Source organism: Suncus etruscus, chromosome 2 (genome assembly GCF_024139225.1).
Source record: "Suncus etruscus isolate mSunEtr1 chromosome 2, mSunEtr1.pri.cur, whole genome shotgun sequence".
Taxonomy (NCBI): domain Eukaryota; kingdom Metazoa; phylum Chordata; class Mammalia; order Eulipotyphla; family Soricidae; genus Suncus; species Suncus etruscus.
The window spans coordinates 80,995,573-81,016,135 of NC_064849.1; the positions used below are offsets into that span (position 1 = coordinate 80,995,573).

Here is a 20,563-nt window from a genome sequence, read left to right on the forward strand (position 1 = left end):
GAGAGAGAGAGAATATGGGCTGGTAATATTGAGAGATAATAGAGTAGTTAGGGCACTTGCATGGCGCAGGAATGACCTGATCCCTGGTACCCTATATGGTTCCTTGAGCATAATCACGGGTGGTACCCGAGGGAAGAGCCAGGAGCAAGCCCTGAGCTTCGGTAGGTGTGCGTAAATGCAATCAATGAATAAATAAATACATAAGTAAGAGCCATCTAGGAAACCACTCCTGTGTTGTGCCTAACAACGTGTTTCTTGGCTTGCAGGAGTGATTCGAACTGCCTTACACAACATGGATCGCGAAGCCCGAGAGCACTACTCGGTGGTCATTCAAGCCAAAGACATGGCTGGGCAAGTGGGGGGCCTGTCCGGGTCGACAACTGTGAACATCACCCTGACTGATGTCAACGACAACCCCCCGCGCTTTCCTCAGAGTATGTACCAGTTAGTCAGAACCTTACTTTTCATTTTTTACATGGGCAGGACAAGGACTTGGAGCTTACAATGTTTTGTGATTCTTATTGTTGAGATCTAATTTAAGTGTTATGCACTATGGTGTCCACATTTTTTCTTCTTCCTTCCTGCCTTCCTCCCTCCCTCCCTCCTTCCTTCCTACCTTCCTCCCTCCCTCCTTCCTTCCTTCCTTCCTTCCTTCCTTCCTTCCTTCCTTCCTTCCTTCCTTCCTTCCTTCCTTCCTTCCTTCCTTCCTTCCTTCCTTCCTTCCTTCCTTCCTTCCTTCCTTTCTCTTTTCTTTCTTTTCTATATTTGTTCTATACCTAGTTGTGCTCAGGATATACTCCTACCTCTGTGCTCGGAGATCACTTCTGGCAGTGCTTAGAGTATGATATGTGGACATGGAACTAATGATGAACATGGAAATAAGATTGGATAAATGCAAAGCAAGTACTTTAATCTTTATATTATCCCTCTAGCCACATATAAACTCAATTCTTTATTTTATTATTTTGTTACTCTGTTTGTGTCTACTTGAGGGCCACACTCTGTAAAGTTACTTTTCCCCCTATACTCAAGATCAAAACTTGCAGGATTCAAGGTCCAGAGATCAAATTGAGTCCAGCAGCTTGCAAGGCAAGCACTGGATTAAAGAAGGCACTTATTGGCACCACAACAAAATATAAAAAAATGATACAGTATTACCAGGAATAATTGTTTTTAAGGACATTCTCAAATAATGAATATTTATATATTTGTGTTATGCTTCCAAAATCTGACATGCACCCATCATGCCACACTCTCCATCATTGTTTTTCTAGCTATAAAAAATTGTGTCGTATGTGAATATTTACACTTGAACCTAGTATACATAGCGACACACCACACCACACACAGACACACACACACATACACATGCACACACATACACACATAAATGGTTATTTTAATAAGTTGGGTTCTCCATACACAGTCTGGTCCTTGTGAATGAAGAAAATAAATCAGTTATACGTTCAGGGTATAAGGTATAAGTTGAGTGAACATTAAGCCTGGTTGTGTCTAAAATGTGTAATGAGTACATGTGTATTTTTTCAAAGTGGTAGAAACTGTGTGTAATATTTCATGTTGGGGCTGCACACAGAGTACTTAGGGCTTACTCCTGGTTCTGTACTCAATAATATCTCCAAGTGCTTTTGGGAGACCATATTGAATGCTGAGGATGGAAACTGAATTAGCTGCATACAAGATAAACACCTTACCTGCTGTGCTATTGCTTAGGCCATGTGTATAACATTTTATAGAATGTATTCATTATATACAAACTGGTTTCTTCTTGTACATGGTGTTTAAAAACTGTAATAAACTGTTGTGACAATACAGTATATATGCACGCCAGTGTGAAATGCTTTCTTCAGCTGTTTACCTCAGTACTATATTCAGTGTAGTTTACCCTGGTTTCACCTGATTCTTAAGCTCAACGACATTGTTCTCTTCTTTATTTCAGACTAGAATTCTCCATACTTATATTCCTTTTTCTAAGAAGCCATGAATTATTTCTTTTGGGAATTTGGTACAGCAGTAGAAATATTAATGAATCATATCCCAAGGATTTGTGTTCTCCTTACTCTTGTGGGTGATAATGTCTCTGCGTCATGAGTCTCTCCAAATGAAAACGATGCTTGAGTTGTTTTTGTAGACTTAAAGCTTTGGATGAGTGCATAGTCACTGATAAAAAGATATTTGTGGTCAAAAGAATTGAATCTAATTTCTCTGTTTCACCATCTTTAGCAAAGGATGATTGTTAGGAAATAAGCATGGTATTTAACCTTTAATATAAATTGTTTTTATTTTTTAGATAGTGCTGACACCTAGCTGTGCTCAGAGATTATTTCTGATAGCCACTTAAAGAGATCACCCTTGTCAGGGTTGACAGGACCAAATAGGGTGCCAGAATTTGAACCCAGGTCAACTGTGTGCAGAGAAAGTGCTCCCAATCCACTGACCTCTCTGCCAATCCCCACAACAATTTCAAACATTATTTGCAAAGCTAAGATTTCATGACCACTGGTCATTTGTGCGACTGTGGCTGTATGAAGAAAGTATATTTGAAAAATAATATATCATTGTTACGTCGACATTATATTCATTTATGAGCTTTATTTCACTCTTAAGTCATTTTACAAATTACAGATAATTTTTGTATTCATTTTTTCATTTTTCACTTGGTGCATAGTATATGTCTATCCAGACATAATTTCCTGATTGTTATTTTACATATGACAAAGAAAGTGAAGTACAAAAATATTTTAAAAGATAATAATTGACAATGCTCAACATAACAGAAGAAAACATTCTTGTAACTGGTCTTAGTTTTAGTCAGATTCTTCCAGCATTGTTTCTTGTTCGGTTCATATCATCTCTTAATAGAGGGAAGAAAAAACTCAGGGTATAAATATTCAGCCTCAATCAATGCTGAACATGCCATGAACGTTTCACCTTTACTCACCCTCATTCTCTCCATAACAAGTTCATTAAAATTGATTTTAGAAGCCAGCCGGAAATTGGAGTGTGATGAATAGAAGAAAAATCACTCACAATTCATTATTTTGATTAATACAAGTATTATCTATGAAGCATCAGTACTTAGAAAAACAATTATTTTCCTGACAAGAAAGCAGGAGAAATAAATATCCTCTGAGTTAGGACATTATTTTCTTATGGGATCTCCTCACCTTTCTTCCACAGCAGATTAAATAGACTGACTGGCAGGTGTCAATCTTACCATGTTTAAATAATGCACTTAGTGTTTTGAAAAATGGGAAAGACACACAGAATCTAAACTGGAATTATTCTAAAAGGATTATTTTATTTGAACACAGATTTCACATAGCACAAAACTTTTTTTTAGAATGACTGAAGCTTTCAGAATTATTTGCTGTCAACTTGACGTGTGGAAAAATGTTTGTTAAAAAGCATTAAAGCTCCTTAACATATTTACACATTTACATGTGCATATGATAATACACATTCAAGATAGATGAATATTATAATAAATAAGATACTTGTCTTTCATAGAACCAATCTGCTTTGGTTCCATAGAACCACATATAGTACTGTAAGCATAATTAGTAGTCATCACTTGTAAATGGCTTCACACACCATAGTTCCATTCAGGATGGGTAAAGCAGGTCTGTAACAGGGTCACCACAGAAAATAATCCAAAGTAGGTTGAAGAGAGATGAAAAATGGATTTGGGGACCTGTCTGCCACATGGAACAAGAAGAGGCTACACAGGACTATTGGCAAAGTTAGGATTTTTGGCGAGTTAGGATCATCCCATGGGGACTAAGGCAAAGGACCTATGCAGAAGTTCTTCATGCATAAGTGGGTCTTTGACATGTAAAAGAAGAAACCAACAGAGTTTAGGATGAAGGCTGGTTTACCTGAAAATCCTTAGGGCATAGTCAGAAATAAGCACTGAAGGGCACTGTTATGGCCCAACTGTCTTGGCCCCCACAAAATAGCGGTAATATATATTATCTATACTAATGATATTTATATGTGTGTATTTCTATATAGTGGATATCTTTATATCTATTTAACACGAGTCACTTTTTTAACTGCTTGGAGGAAATCATGTTATATTAGACTTGCAACCACAAGTATACAATCTGATCTATATTACATTCATGGTCTATATTACATTCAGCCCTGCTATTTTATTTGAAGTAGATAGAGAAGAAAAGTAAAGGATGTGCTACGTGATAATCAATCTCAGTCATCCACTGATTTCATTGCTGTTTTTCTGAAGACATAATACCATGGCAGCTCTGAATCTGTCTCTATTTAACTGGGAGAAGCTGTCTTTTTCACACCAAAGCTGTGATTGACTCAGGTATAAACAACAATCACGCAAATCTTTGTAAAAAATATTCCAAGAAAGTGATTTTTTTCCTACCTTTTCTTTGATTAATTTGCTAATGCTTGTGAAAGTGAGTCATGTTGTAATATCTTGTTATATCTTAATTTCAGGCTGTCACTGCACTCTCATTTAAAGCATCTCAGCTTTCAGTAAGTGTTTGAGAAACAGAGAGTGAATTACACAAGTCATTTGTGTTATAGCCTCTATGGAGTTGCAAACGTGGTGATATAGAATATTTGGAAAATAATAGTGTGCTGTTTGATGGCAATGGAGAGGCAGTAGCGGAACAGGCAGGCTGAGAACAGCTACACTTGAATTTGTGGTAGTGTGGTGACATAGGTAGGGCAAAGACAGGAGAGAAGATACTTATGTGCCTCTCAGTAATAGTCTAAGTTCTAGTTAATCAAGTGGGTGAGGTAATTAGTTTGCACTTTTTTTTTTGATCCCAAGTGCCACATATATTGCCTAAAAATACTACAGGAGTGATCTCTGAGCACAGAACCTGAAAACTGCTGAGTGAATGTTCAAAATAAAATAAATTAAAATAATAAAAAGGACAGTTAAAAGCAAATGAATTTGTTTTCTCATATACATTGTTTTAAAGATTGTTACTATTTCTGATTCAGGGTTTAATGAGATTAATGCTATTTATTGATAAGATCTTATTTTTTGAGAGGTGGAGATTCACTGAGATATAATTTCTATATTAGTGTGTAAGGACAGTAATTTGCATGAATAAAGAAGATTTTCTTTGTCTTTAGTGAAGCAGTTTTATGTAAAGGAAACTTATGGTTAACCAGCTTGGGTCAGAAAAAGCACAATATATCACACCAATACACAGTGGATCAGTACTATTGGTTTGTTTGTTTTTGGGTCACACTTGGTGGTGCTCTGGGGCTACTACTGGCTCTGTGCTCTGAAAAAGCTCCTGGAAGGCACGGGGTGGGGGTGGGGGTTATATGGGATGCCGGGATTTGAACCACTGTACATCCTGGATCAGCTGCGTTCAAGGCAAACGTTCTACCCCTGTGCTATCTCTCCAGACCCAAACCAATATTTTTATTTGTGAAATAGAAATATCTCATTGAATTTGATATATTTATCCAGTTAAGTCTAACTGTAACTCAGTTTTGGGAGAATCAAGTGTAAAAGTTGAATAGATGGCAGAATTTTCCGTATCACTAAATATTACAGCAATTTCACTTATATTGTATATGTTTTAGTAGTCTAATCAAAAGTGTTGATGAAACAATTGAAATTATTTTGATTTTGTTAAGAGCAAAATATCCTGAGCAATGATTATTATTCTCATTGTATTTTTATTTTCAAGAAAGCCAATCTACATGGTCTATATCATATTCAACTCTGAATGTACTAAATTCAAATATTTTATTTGAAGCAAATTGAAAAGAAAAGATGGAAAAATGTTTTCCATCAAAATGTGGGGTGATTCTCTTAATTTCAAACAAATAAAAGTCATTGTAATAAGTGTTCAAAATTATAACTGGGATCAGAGAGATAGTACAGGGACTCAACTTGCCAGTACTGAATTCCGTTTGATTCTTATGGTTCCAAAGCATTGCCAACAAAGACTCTGTAGAGTCCCAGAACACCTAGGTTATTATAGGTAAATCCTAACTAACCAAGACTCAAGAAAGATTTCATCATCAGCTCCTAGCATTGATTCATAGGCCCATTTGAGTTGATTGCCAAGAGGGGCACCACAATTGCTGATCAGTCTTTGAAACCCACCAATTTCCCAAGTTTTGTTTTTATGGTATGTTTATTATCAACACATTTCTGATGATTCTGTGTTAATAACACATTGACTTTGTGTTGCAACTATTACAATTTTTTCACATCTGTTTTCCATCTTGTTTGTAGTTTCTTAGTATATCTATAAATCTAAGTTTAGCTATCAAGTACAATCAAAATGATTTTTTGATTTGAGGCCTTTTTCTCCAATGTTTCTATTTCACACCCTTATTTTCATTTTAGATACAATACAAAACCTTGGAACTTATAGTTTGCCTGGACAGTTGATATAATTTTAATTATATTTTTTACCTAACTTTGAATATTAACTTTTATCTTAATCATTGTGAATTTAAAGCTCATTTGTTATGTTTTATTAGAATCAATACACCAATATGGTATTTATAGAATTAGTGTTCATTAATAAATTGAAATAGTCATTTCATGTAGGTCATGTAGCTTTTCTTATGGTATTTCAAGAGAAAGTCCAGCGTTTTCTTAAGAAAAGAAATATCTCTTCATGGTAATATTGAAAAGACAGCTCCACTTAAGTTTATATTGTAAGTTCATAGAAAATTTAGAGGACAAAATAATGAACTGGATATTGAATGTATCTAATCTGACATATTAATTTTGAAATATTCTTTTTTTTTTTTTTTGGTTTTTGGGCCACACCTGGCGATGCTCAGGGGTTACTCCTGGCTGTCTGCTCAGAAATAGCTCCTGGCAGGCACTGGGGACCATATGGGAGACTGGGATTCGAACCAACCACCTTTGGTCCTGGATCGGCTGCTTGCAAGGCAAATGCCGATGTGCTATCTCTCTGGGCCCAATTTTGAAATATTCTAAAATGACTTTACTAACACATAATCACTAACCTTGTTTTATATTAAGTTTTTAATTCAGTATTGATAGAGACAAACTCTGAGAGTTTAACTTATAAAATTGCTACATAAGAATGAATTGTTTAAATACTTATTAAATAAAATCATTTATCCATAAATATTTTTAAAATATAATAGAAATATCATATGTATTTTAAAAGTTGTATAATTCTTACAAAATTAATGTTGAAATATTAAAGCTATTTTGTAATTTCTGTTGAGAATGTAACAACCATAACATAATTTTGTGACATTTTTAATGCCTTAGGCTACATGGTATGGAATCATACAGACTTATTTTTTCTTTTAATTATTATGCTTTAAGTAGATATATATATTTGCTTTATATGAATGTATATTTTTCTGAGAAAATATTTGTCATACTTACTTGTTCATTTCTGACCTTTATAGAATGTTAGAAAAGAATGATTGGACAAAATAAATTTATTTAAATTATCTTTATTTAAGCACTATGATTACAAACATGTTTATTCTTGGGTTTTAGTTATTAACAAAACACCCTCTTTCACCAGTGCAATATTTCCAACACCAATGCCATCCATCTCCCTCATTGCCCATCCTTGCATGCATTGGAGACAGGCATTCTATTTCTCTCACTAACTACCATTGTCATGGTAGTTGTCAGTGTAGTTATTTCTCTAAATGAGATCACCACTCTTTGTGGTAAGCTTCATATTGTGGGCCAGTCCTTCCAGCCCTCGTCTCTTTTGTCTCTGTATATTATTACAATAATGTCTTTTATTTTTCATAAAACCCATAGATGAATTAGACTGTGTTGTGTCTATCTCCTCCCTCTGACTTATTTCACTTAGCATAATAGTTTTCATGTCCATCCATGTGTAAGAAAATTTTATGATTTCATTTTTCCTGACAGATGCATGGTATTCCATTGTGTATATCACAGTTTTTTTTTTTTATCCACTCATTCATTGTTGGGCATCTGGGTTGTTTCCAGATTCTCACTATTGTAAATAGTGCTGCGATGAATATAGGTGTGCACAAGGCATTTTGGTGTTGTGTTTAAAATTCAAAGAGTCTTTAGAAAAAATAAAGTCATGAAATGTACCTATACATGAATAGATATGTGGAGTATCTTATTGGGTGATATGAGACAAGGGGAGAGAGACAGACATACAATGATCACACTCATATATGTGAGATAAATAATAACAACACATTATTATATTATGAGAATAATACCCAAAATAAATAGAAAAGAAATGGTCCACGGTAAAATGTTTGCCACAAAGAATGAAGCAGGGCAGTTAGAGCAGAGAAGGAACCTTATGACAATGATCATTTGAATTGATCACTTTGGACAAAAACTTGCTGAAAAGAGGTAAAGTGTTATAAATAGTACTCCTTCAGAAACAGTATTTTTTTCTGTATTTCTTTTTTTTATATATATAAAATCTTTAAGCACCATGATTACACGCATGATTGTAGTTGGGTTTCAGTCATAAACAGAATACTCCCTTCACCAGAGCAACATTCCCACCACCAATGCCCCCTCACCTCACTCACTCCTGCCTGTATTCACCACAGGCATTCTACTTCTCTCGTTCTGTAATATTGTCATGCTAGTTGTTAGTGTGGTTATTTCCCTAACAGCCACCAGGCATAGAGAATGAAGATGCAACGCTGGTAACCAGAAACAGTATTTTAAACTATAGTGCTAAGAGAGGGGGAGGGGAGAAAGAGAAGGAGAGGAAGGAGGAATTAACTCCCATCGATGTAGTCTAGGAGGTGAGGGCTTTGTGGAAATGGAACTGGAGACTTTGGTACTGGGAAGTGTACACTGGAGAAGAGATGGAAATGACTAACAATGACTGTGCATGTCTCAATGATTCAACAATTGTAAAGTAAATATACATTATAATTTGACATTTTCCCTTTTTGTGAATTTTAAAACACAAGTGGGCTTAACTTAACATTGTTTGAATTAAAAGTTTTAAATAATCATTCTTGCTGTATTTATATTTACACATGGGAACACAGAATGTGTTGCATTAAGCACTTTAAAACATACAATTCCAGTGTAGGATGCATATTTTAATGTAGAAAATTGCCCTTTTACTGTGTCATTTAAATTGCTACATTATTAGTTCTTTATTTTATTCATGTTTTAAAATAAGCACAGAAAGAATTTATAATATAATTATTCAACATGAATTTTCTAACATACAGTGAATTCTGAGAATCATTGTATCTTTTTTAAGACCAAATTATTTCCTGATAAGTATCTGCATAAAAAATTAAAGATTCAAAATCTCTAGGTAATTTTATATAAATTGTATAAAATGTATAGATCATAGTATATAATCTCATAGTATGCCAATTGTATTTCATGCAACTTATAATATCTAATATATAGTTAATAATTTCCCGAAATACTACTTATTTATTAAATTGTAAGATTAATTTCTGAAATAAATATCATAAAATTGATTACAGATTTTTGTAGATTGAGGTCTGAAATTAATATTAGGATATCAATTATTCACCTACCAACGTTATGGAAACAAAGCAATAAGATCTTGTGATTAAAGTGTATTAAATGAAACTAGCTTCAAGGAGTTAGATGCATTATTTTATCCCCACCAGATTTTTCTTAAATGCACTTCATCTTGTCATTAATATTAATACAGAATTGTGAATTAGGTTGATAAATTACACATTGAGGTTCACATAACCTATAAATAAATGTTTGTAAATTTGAAACAAAATATGAAATACCTATGTTAGTCTATGCTGAGAAAATCACATAATCCCAAAACCAAAAGTTGAATTAACACTACTTAAAATGCTTTCTTAAACACTTGATTGGGTGGCTGAAGAGATAAAATAGAAGATAAGGCTATTATTTTAATGGGGTTTTAGTTATATTACTGACATCATATATAGCTCCAAGAAGCGATTCCTGAGATGAGCCATGACTGGGCCTGAATACTGCCAGATGTAAACCAAAAAGTAATAATAATGGTAATAATAATAATAATAATAATAATAATAATAATAAACTTTTTGAAAAAGAGCCTGAATATAGCAAATAGGCTTGAGCATGTGAATTGCATGTAGGAGGTTTGTATTTGATCCTAGGTACTACATGGGAGCATTAAACTAGGGGTAACTTCTGGGAAATAATGAATATGAATCTCCAAAATGAGCAAAACAAACAAAAATGTTTAAGAAGTAAAATATAATAGGAATAATCTTTTGTTTTGTTTTGTTTTGTTGGTTATTGGGCCATACCCAGTGACACTTAGAAGTTACTCCTGGCTATACACTCAGAAATTGCTCCTGGCTATGAGGATAATATGGGACACCAGGGGATCAAATCGCTGTCCATCCTAGATTAGCATGTGCAAGGCAAATACCCTACCACTTGTGCCACTGCTCTGGCTACATAATGTAGTAGAAATAATCTTATATAATTAAATGAAAAAGCAGAGGCTGTAATAATACAGAACACATTATGTGACACTGAAAAATCAATAGAGCATTTAAATTATCTTTCTTTTTAACAAGTTTAAGCTTTACATACAAAAAAGTATTAAAATAAAAAACTAACATTTCTAAATGTAATTACAGTTTTTTTGGGTGGGAGTATTACATTTCTTAACTTATTTATCAGATTATTTTCATCATTCTACATTTCCAGCATGTGGTATCATGGCTTAATTTTCCCTATATCCTGATTCAGATGTTGGTTGATTAAAACTTAATCTTATTTACTGTTAGTCCAGTAACATTTATATAAAATATAATACAGCAGATCAACTATTTAAATGTACCATTTGTATGATTAGTAATATTCCACAGTTGCATCATTATCTTCATCATACATCTCAAGACCTATTTTTTAACTTTTAAGTTTGAAATTCTATGAAAATCAAACACTAAATTTTCATTAATACTTTTTTATCTTATAACAAACAGCTATTCAATTTTAATCCTTTATAATATTTACTATTTACTTTATTTAAAATATGATATATAGTATTTCAAATTTCATTCATGCTTTAAAATACATCAGGATATTGTTATCTAATGAGATATTCTAACACATTTATTTCATCTATTTATCATTTAACCTGGTTCCTCTTTTGAGATTTGTTTAATATTTCTATGATAATTGACATACATATATATTCTGCTTTCAATGCTTTTGACTATATGCCAGAAATTTGTTATTAAATAACTTGATAATTCAATATTTGATTTTTCTTGATAGTAATTTCTAAGCTGTGCTTGGGATGTTTTGGGCCTGGCCTCTCTACCAATTATCTTTGGGTTCAATGCAAAGACACTCAACAAGGTGTTAACTGTTCTCTATGACTCTAGGTTTCCTCAAAGTCACCCAACAGAAGCATGGGTGCCTTCTAGGGATGTATTTGGTGTAGACTGGTTTTTGGAGGAAATAATGCACTATTTTCTACACTGCACTGTGCTACTGTTTCAAAGTGTCCCATTTCTCTGATTTCTTTTTAAAAAATAACCATCCTCTTTTCACTATAATTTTCTTTATAATATCTTATATGTTTGTTTTGTATATGTTAGGACACAACTAATGGTGTTCAGGGCTTCCTTCTGATTCTACACTCAGAGATCACTCCTAGTGGGTCTAGGAAATCATATGATGCTGGGGATCAAAACTGATTCCACCAGGTGTAGGATAGAAAAACACATGTCTCCCATCCATTTATGAGAATGGTTAAAATGGGGTAAACCTCTAAATTCCTTTCATCTTCTTTAGTTAGGGGCTTTTACAGTTGCATATTTAAATAGTTTCACAGGAACTTTATGTCTCCCTAACTGTGATTGATGACCAATAATGGAGTTGGAAATGTTTCCAGATTTTTGTTTTAGGTAATCTGTAAAGTACATGTGATACCTTAGAAATATGTTTACAATATTATGGATATTTTTTCTGAAATAATGATCAGATTACCTGAGAGATATTACTTTTCTTTACATGGTTGTGGCATAAATCTGAAGTACATATGACAAATAGACAAAAAAAAATTCACAAAACCAGAATAATGATAAGCAGCAGATATCTTGGTTTGTTTGCCACATGGACAGAAGGGAAGATAATTTTAGGAATCTAGCCTACTACAAAATATCTGCCACGAAAAATATCTGCCACAAAACTAAATTTCAAAAAAACTTCCAAATTTTGAAAAAAATTCAAAAAAATTAAATTTCACAAAACTAAATATAAAACTAAAATATATATTTATAATATTAATGACATAGTTTATTTTATTGGACACACTTTTTCTTTTCCTAGGTCTATAGTCAGAGAATAGCGTAGACTGAAGAGAAAATGCACATTTTAACCTGTAAATAAGATATGGAAATTAAGAAAAATGAATAGGTCAGAGTCCAGTTAAACTACCCCAACTTAGATCTATTATAATTTTGAATAAAAGAAAACCACTATATACTCAGTTGTAAATTAAAGATATAGGAGTTATTTGTAATTTAAAAATGTGATTGATGAAATGATTGCTCATTCTCACAGACGATATTCTTACTAATACAATCACCATCAAAACAAAGTAGTTCCATGGTGTTTGAAGAGGAAAGTAGTGTGAAGTCATTATGAGATGCTGAAAAATGCCTGTGGTTTGTTTTCTTTAAAATAATTTCCTTGGAATAATGGGATAACTTGTTAGGCATAAATGAATCAATAAATTATAGCTTTAGAAGAAGTTTGAAGGGAGACCATTTTTAGAGAAAATAATTGTTATTAGCTGTATTTGACAAAAAATACTACAATAAAAAAGATCTCTCAAACAAATAGCATAGTATATTTTGTAATTGTCATAAAAGTGAAGAAAAATTTCATGACTTCCAAGGATAAAAATGCAAATATATAAGTTTGTTCACCAAATAAGTTATCATCAGTCATGAAGTCAGAACTGAATAATTATGGTCTAAAATGACTTTTTGAATTAATTACTAAAATACTTTATCTCTAAAGTGGTATTTTCTGTTATTTGTGTCCATATTCATGCCTGATTATGTACCTAAATTTAGATTATATCATATTGTAGAAAGTCTGCTTAAATTCAATGATATATGAAAAGTCAAATTATGATACAATCATATTATAAAATTGTGAAATTCATGTCTTATTTTATGGATTAAAAGGGTTTCATAGAGCTGGTAAGTAGTTCTTACCTGTAAAAGGAAGATAGGTTGATGAACTGCGTTTGACTGTGGCTGATTTTATTATTTAATCGTAACTATTTGCTTCATCTATTTTTTATTATGATTTTATTGCTAGGTGAAGTATATGTCTCTGGTGTAATTTTAAGATTTTTTCAGTTACTTTGATATAGCCTATAAAATAGGAGCAGACATGGCTCGAGGGGTCCTCAAACTTTTTAAACAGGGGGCCAGTTCACTGTCCCTCAGACCATTGAAGGGTCTGACTATAGTAAAAACAAAATTTATGAACGAATTTTTTGCACTCTTTATATATCTTATTTTGCAATGAAGAAACAAAACAGATACAAATACAGTATGTGGCCCGCGGGCCATAGTTTGAGGACCACTGGGCCACGGTTGAGAAGATGGTTTAAACCCAACCTGCTATTTGAATTCTAAATTTGAGACTATAAGCTCCAATGACTGATTCATTAACTAATATTTTGCCAGAAATTTTACTTAAAATTAAACATCAGAAGAGCCTGAGTGATAGCACATCATGTAAGGCATTTCCCTTGCACAGTGCTGACCTGAAATCAACCTGAGTTTAATCCCTGGCATACCATAATGTTCCCAAGCCTTCCAGGAGCAATTTCTAAGCACAGAGCCAAGAGTAACCATTGAGCACTGCCACTGGGTATGTCCAAGAAACAAACAAAAATTGGATAACACAAAGACAAAAATATTTACTCTAATAGCAATGCAGTTTAATTTAAGTTCTCATTTAACACAAGGCATAATTGTTTTCCTCAACATTATAACATCATAAAAATATTGTACATTTTTTAAATATATAGCATGTCCATTTGAGCTTTCTCATAGAATGAATAGTTGAGAATTTGGTGGGTTCTGCTTATAGTATTCTCATTGCATAAAACAGTCATGATGGAAGATTACTAATATTTTCCTAAATAATTAAAAAATGCTGATGCAAACATTCAAAGAGGAGAGTTAAGTTCATGGGAAAAAGAACAACATTTAGATAACCAATCACATAACAATTTAAAAGTGGATGGAATACTTCTGAGAAATCATTTTATCTTTTTTTTTTTTTTTTTTTTTTGGTATTTGGGCCACATCCAGTGATGCTCAGGGGTTGCTCCTTGCTATGTACTCAGAAATAGCTCCTTGGTCGGGGACCAAACGCAGGTCTGTCCTGGTTAGCCACGTGTAAGGCAAACATCCTACTGCTGTTCTATCACTCCGGACACGAAAGCATTTTAATTTGATCAATATTTTAACAAACTTGAAAATACTTACAAAACAGGTTTAGGTTACTCTAGTACGTAGTACGATTTATGACAAAAGTATATATTCTGAAGACACAGATACCAATGATCATCATCATATCAATAAATCTATACTATGGGTAATAGAAAAACATTGATTACATATGTAGGTACTACTTACCTATTAAAGCATAAGAGTATGTTTGAGATTAATGATGTAAAGTTTAAATAAGAGTAAGCATAGATCAGTTATTTATTAAAAATGGTTAGTACATAAAATATATTTGTGTAAGAAATAGAAAATCATAGGTAACACAGAATGGGCGATGCCTTAACTAGTTATAATATCTTCATATGGATTGCAAAGTTGGTTGGCAATGAATAACATTTACATCATAAAACAAGAATAGTTAGAATATAAAATTATAAGAATTGAACAATAAATGTAGGTATGCAGGAAATTTGAAAGTAGCCCATTAATAAATTAATAAACTTGATTAAATGTTTAAGAATTACAGAAGAACTAAAGAATTTGGGGGGGGGTCTTGGTTAATCATGTTAGATCACACCAGGAGGGCTCAGGTAGTACTCTCAGATTCTTGTGAAGTATATGTAGAATTAGGTTTGGAACCTGGTCTGGCTACATGCAAGGCAAACTTCTTTCAGACCTCTGCTCTCTCTCTCTCCAGAGAGGTCTTTATTACTATTCTTATTTGACAATGTCTAAAGGATTGCTAACTTTAGATTTTTTTCTATAAAAGAGTATCATGTTTATGTAGTTTAGGCCTTGAATTTTAGTGACAGATTGATCAAATGTGGATATTTGAGATAATAAATATTACCAAGAATACCAAAAATGTGTTAGAATTTTAATACTTTTAAATAAACTAAGATCTTAGAGCTTGATAAAGACATTTAAGGTAGAACTTATATTTTATTACTCTTAGAGTGCATTCAAAACTGAAAAAATGGTTAGTGTTGACAATAGTCATAGTATAATATCTTCATACAACTTTCCTACTTTGTTCTTGGTCATTTTGGGGCCACATTCAACAATGACCAAGGACTACTAATAGCTCTCTGCTTCAGAGTCACTGCAGTTAACTATGTTCTTGGAACCATGTATTGCCAGAGCTTGAATCTGTGTTCATACAAATATAACTCAGCACAACTTCACAGCTTTCATCTCAACAATTTATCTTATCTTTATGGACCATCTCATTTAATTAGGATGTGTTTAATATCATACAGAAACATATTTATTACCAACAAATAACAAACTTTGGAATATAATTTACTACTTATTCTAACAAAAAATAATTTTTATTAGTTCTTTTTTTGTTTGTTTGTTTTTGGGCCACACCCGTTTGATGCTCAGGAGTTATTCCTGGCTATGCACTCAGAAATTGCCCCTGGCTTGAGGGGACCATATGGGACGCCGGGGATAGAACCATGGTCCTTCCTTGGCTAGCGCTTGCAAGGCAGACACCTTACCTCTAGCGCCATCTGGCCGGCCCCTAACAAAAATTTTTAACACAAGTCTTGAATATGTATAAAATATTTAATTTTTTCTAATAAGTTTTATAATACAAAGCCAACATTTCACAAATAATTAAAATATTTTAATAACAATGATAATACTCAAAATTTTATTTATTTACTTATTTCAGAATTCTCTGTAAGACTGAAGCAGTGCACTTGGGTAAATTGTTTTGTAATTTAATTGCATTTTTAATTCTTTGACCACCACTCTGAATTTGCTATACTTCTTAAATATCAAAGTAAACAAATACTTCTTGAGGCAAATTATGCAATTTTATCTGAATAAACTTAATATTTTATTAGATAATTGAATATTGATAGTGAGGAATAATCTTTTGTTTTTATTTTATTTTTACTTAGTAATAATTTTCTTTAGGGAAATAAACCATATCTATTAGATAGTTTCCCACTACAATTACGTATGCGCTGTTGCCAAAGGTAATCTACAGAGTACACTACTTGAGGTCATAAAAAAGGCCACTTACACTGTGTATTTTTTACATTTTTAAAGGAATGGTTACAAAACACCCTTTAGTTTCTACTATATACATGCTAATTCAAAACTATATATAGTTTATAAAATTTACCATGTGTGTTAATAATATATATACAGGGGGCGGCGAGGTGGCGCTAGAGGTAAGGTGTCTGCCTTGCAAGAGCTAGCCAAGGAAAGGACCACGGTTCGATCCCCCGGCGTCCCATATGGTTCCCCCCAAGCCAGGGGCAATTTCTGAGCTCGTAGCCAGGAGTAACCCCTGAGCATCAAACGGGTGTGGCCCGAAAAACCAAATATATATATATATATATATATATATATATATATATATATATATATATATATATATATATATATATATATATATACTGTCCAAAATGGATAAATAATTTCAAGGGAATAATCTTTTTCATGGTGTAATACTGTAAAAAATGTTCTTCCATTTTTTCTGGTAAATAATCATGCTTAATGGTAATTTCTCATTTTCTGGAGCCAATGAAATTATAGAAATAAAAAATGTCATAGTTGTGGTTTTGTGGTCAATCTTGAATGATGAGTGGTGTCTTATTGAAAGAATAATGATAGTTAAACTTTTAAAATTTGATAATTCAAGAAATGGTCAGTCACTAGAATGGAAGATTTGGTTTCTAGATTTGAATTGGTTAGGGTGGGGAGTTAGGTGGATGAATTGGGACACTGATGGAGGGAATATGTGTTTCTGAGGAAAAAATATTAAAATAAAATTTCTGTTTAGTGAAATTAGTAGTGATATAAAATAACATATTCACAACTATCTCCTGAATAGTATACATATTTCATCATTAAATACTGTGAAGTGATACTGATACAGTTTGATAAAATAGAACATCACAATTAGCTAATTTACTGCTCTTCTATGAAATTTTACTTTCATAGTCACTTTTAATATATTCTATTAAAATTTCTAAAAAGACTAGCTGGTGTCTATCATTGACTCACTTCTAAAATTTTTAACATCTGTTGATATTTTGTTATTATAAAAATAGTCTAAGAAATTCTCAGAAATTATTAAATTGTAGATATTTCTTCAGTTGATTTCAATACATATAAAAAGGTGACAATAAATAATGGTCTGGTAACAAGAGAATGATAAGCATATATCAAAAAAGAAGACAGAAAATAAACTCATGTATATATGTTAATTAATGTTTTAGAGTATCACATTAATAACTATTAACTATGACTCTTCATATAGTGTTGCACTTTTTTTGTTTTTGTTTTTGTTTTTGAGCCACACCTCGTGACACTCAGGGATTATTCCTGGATATGGGCACAGAATGATTAAATTATTTAAAAATTATACAATGAGATTTTTGCATTATATTAAATGAATTAAAATATGAATACCATTCTATATTTGAAAATATATTTTGAATTAAAAAAGAAAATGTATCAAATTAAGTATTATAAATTTAAAATAGAGGTACCACATAAATAAATATTTACAGGAACCTCAATAAAGCCATATGTTAACATGTTAACATGTTAACATGAAAGCAAAGATAAGCGTTTTAGTAACTTGAAGGATAGGTTAGAAATTTGATTTTGGTAAATTAGGTTACCATAATTTGGTTACCATGATTAGGTTAGTTAGTCTTAGAAAGCAGATGTGGCTACTATAATTTATAAAAAAAAAAAGAATATCTAGAGGAGGACAGTAAAATGTTTCTACTTGGCCACATACGTGTACACTCACTAAACTATTCTATATGCTATAAAATATATGTTTTAAGTCATGATAATTTTCTAATTTAAATTTGCTGATATTTTTTGTACTTTTTATACAAAGCACCACAGGATAAAGGTAGCTCAAAATGGCCCATTAAATTGAGCTAATTTCTCATAATTATTGTGGGAATAATATAAACATCCTATGTTACACCTGTGATTTAATCCAAATGTAGCAGCTTACAAAAGCCAACATTGGATATTTTCACAATTTCTGTCGGTAGGTAGGGATTTGATTCCATTGGGTGTGTGGAGTTCCTGTTCTTGAGATCACAGAATCACTGGCCACTGGTATTATATTCTTACCCAAACACTTGGTTCGCTTTGATGGGGCTGTTTATACTAATGAGCTAATTCTAATGAGCAGGATTGTTGCCAGGTCTGTGTCTTACCATATGGTCAACTCAGCAGGGCTTTGATACAACTTGGTCACTACCTCTCTCCAGAGGAACAATCCAAAAAGCAACTACAATAGAGATTTCAGGAAATCAAGTATCATTTTTAATTTGAATTCCCACACTTTTATATTTTAACCCATGAGATTATTGCATTGGTATAAAGTACCTGACAATTTTAGATTATGTATAATATAAAATTATAAACATTCCCCCAACTTATCTGCTTCTGGCTGTAGTGCTACTAAAACATTTTATGTTGCTATAAATATAAATATCCTGGCATGGAATATTTTCATAAACTTAAATTTATAATATGATAGTATTTTATTTTTATTAGCATATTGATAATTCATAATGTAAATGAATATTGCATATACTATTTAATATGATGCTCATTGAAATATGCATCTTACAATGCTTAATTTTCTTCTTCTAAATCTATTACTGCATGTGCCTTATCAAACACATTAAATGTGAAATGTTTTTCAGAGCACTATCAGTTGTATGTTCCGGAGTCAGCTCAAGTTGGTTCTGCTGTTGGAAAAATCAAGGCTAATGATGCGGACACCGGTTCAAATGCTGACATGACTTACTCCATTATTAATGGTGATGGTGCTGCAATCTTCTCCATCTCCACCGACAAAGAGACAAGAGAGGGGATCCTTTCCTTGAAGAAGGTAAAGAACATATTGTTAGAGATTTATGCAAATCAGTCATGCTTTTATGAAAAAAATAATTGAAGAAAAATATAGCACATTTTTTCAGGTCATTACAGCATTGCAAAATTTCCTCTTAGAGGTCAAGTGGCATTTAACTTTTAGTAGTATCTGAGTAACTAATTATTTTTTAAAACAGTATTGTTATCCTGTATAAAAATGATGTGATATATGTAAAACATCCTGGATACAACTCCCTACCCTTCTTTGTTTTCAGATAACAAATTCATTATGAATACCACTTGAAGTACTTTTATTATTAAATTTATAACATTATTATATGAAGTACTTATCTACATAGAGTAAGAGGTTTTCAGATGTAAATTCTTTTTACATGTGGGATAGTAATAATTATGACAGAAAACTTTACTTGAAAGTTATAAGTATATAGAATAAATTATATGAAACTACTAAACTCATTTATTATTTTTAATTAATTGGAATTATACCATAACTTTTTTGAATTTTAAAACTTTATCCAGTCTTGTAAAAAATTAACTGGAACACAAACAAATGAGTGATAAAATTTAAAGTCACTCTCTAAAGAAGTTTGTCAACACAGCCTTAAAGGATTAATAATTCTAGGTTGGAAAATTTTTTATTAATATCTTTATTTAAACACCTTGATTACAAATACGATTGTAGTTGGATTTCAGTCATGTAAAAATCCCCCCTGATTCACGAGTGCAACATTCCCATCACCAATATACCAAACCTACCTCCTCCCCACCCCACCCCTCTCGTTCTCTAGACAGGTTTTCTACTTCCCTCATTCATTCACATTGTTATGATAGTTCTCAGTGTAGTTATTTCTCTAATTGCACTCATTGCTCTTTGTGCTGAATGCCATCTTGTGAGCTGGACCTTCCAATCCTCCTCTCTTTTAACTCTGAGAATAATTGCAAAAATGTCTTTTATTTTTCCTAAAACCCACAGAGAGTGAGACTATTCTGCATCTATCTCTCTCCTTCTGACTTATTTCACTCAGCATAATAGATTCCATGTACATCCATGCAGAGGAAAATTTCATGACTTTATCTCTCCTGACAGTTGCCATAATATTTCATTGTGTATATGTACCACAGTTTCTTTAGCCATTCATCTATTGAAAGGCATCCTGGTGTTTCCAGAGTCTGGCTATTGTAAATAGGGCTGCAATGA

At 32.4% G+C, this 20,563-nt stretch overlaps 1 protein-coding gene across 1 annotated transcript in view; it reads left to right on the forward strand.

Annotated features, from left to right (window-relative positions):
• CDH18 (cadherin 18) overlaps positions 1-20,563 on the forward strand; it is a 298,495-nt gene that overhangs the window by 196,285 nt on the left and 81,647 nt on the right. The window contains exons 4-5 of the mRNA XM_049768384.1: positions 267-434; positions 19,176-19,363. Coding sequence (XP_049624341.1) covers positions 267-434; positions 19,176-19,363 — 356 coding nt within the window. The remainder of the gene's footprint in view (positions 1-266; positions 435-19,175; positions 19,364-20,563) is intronic.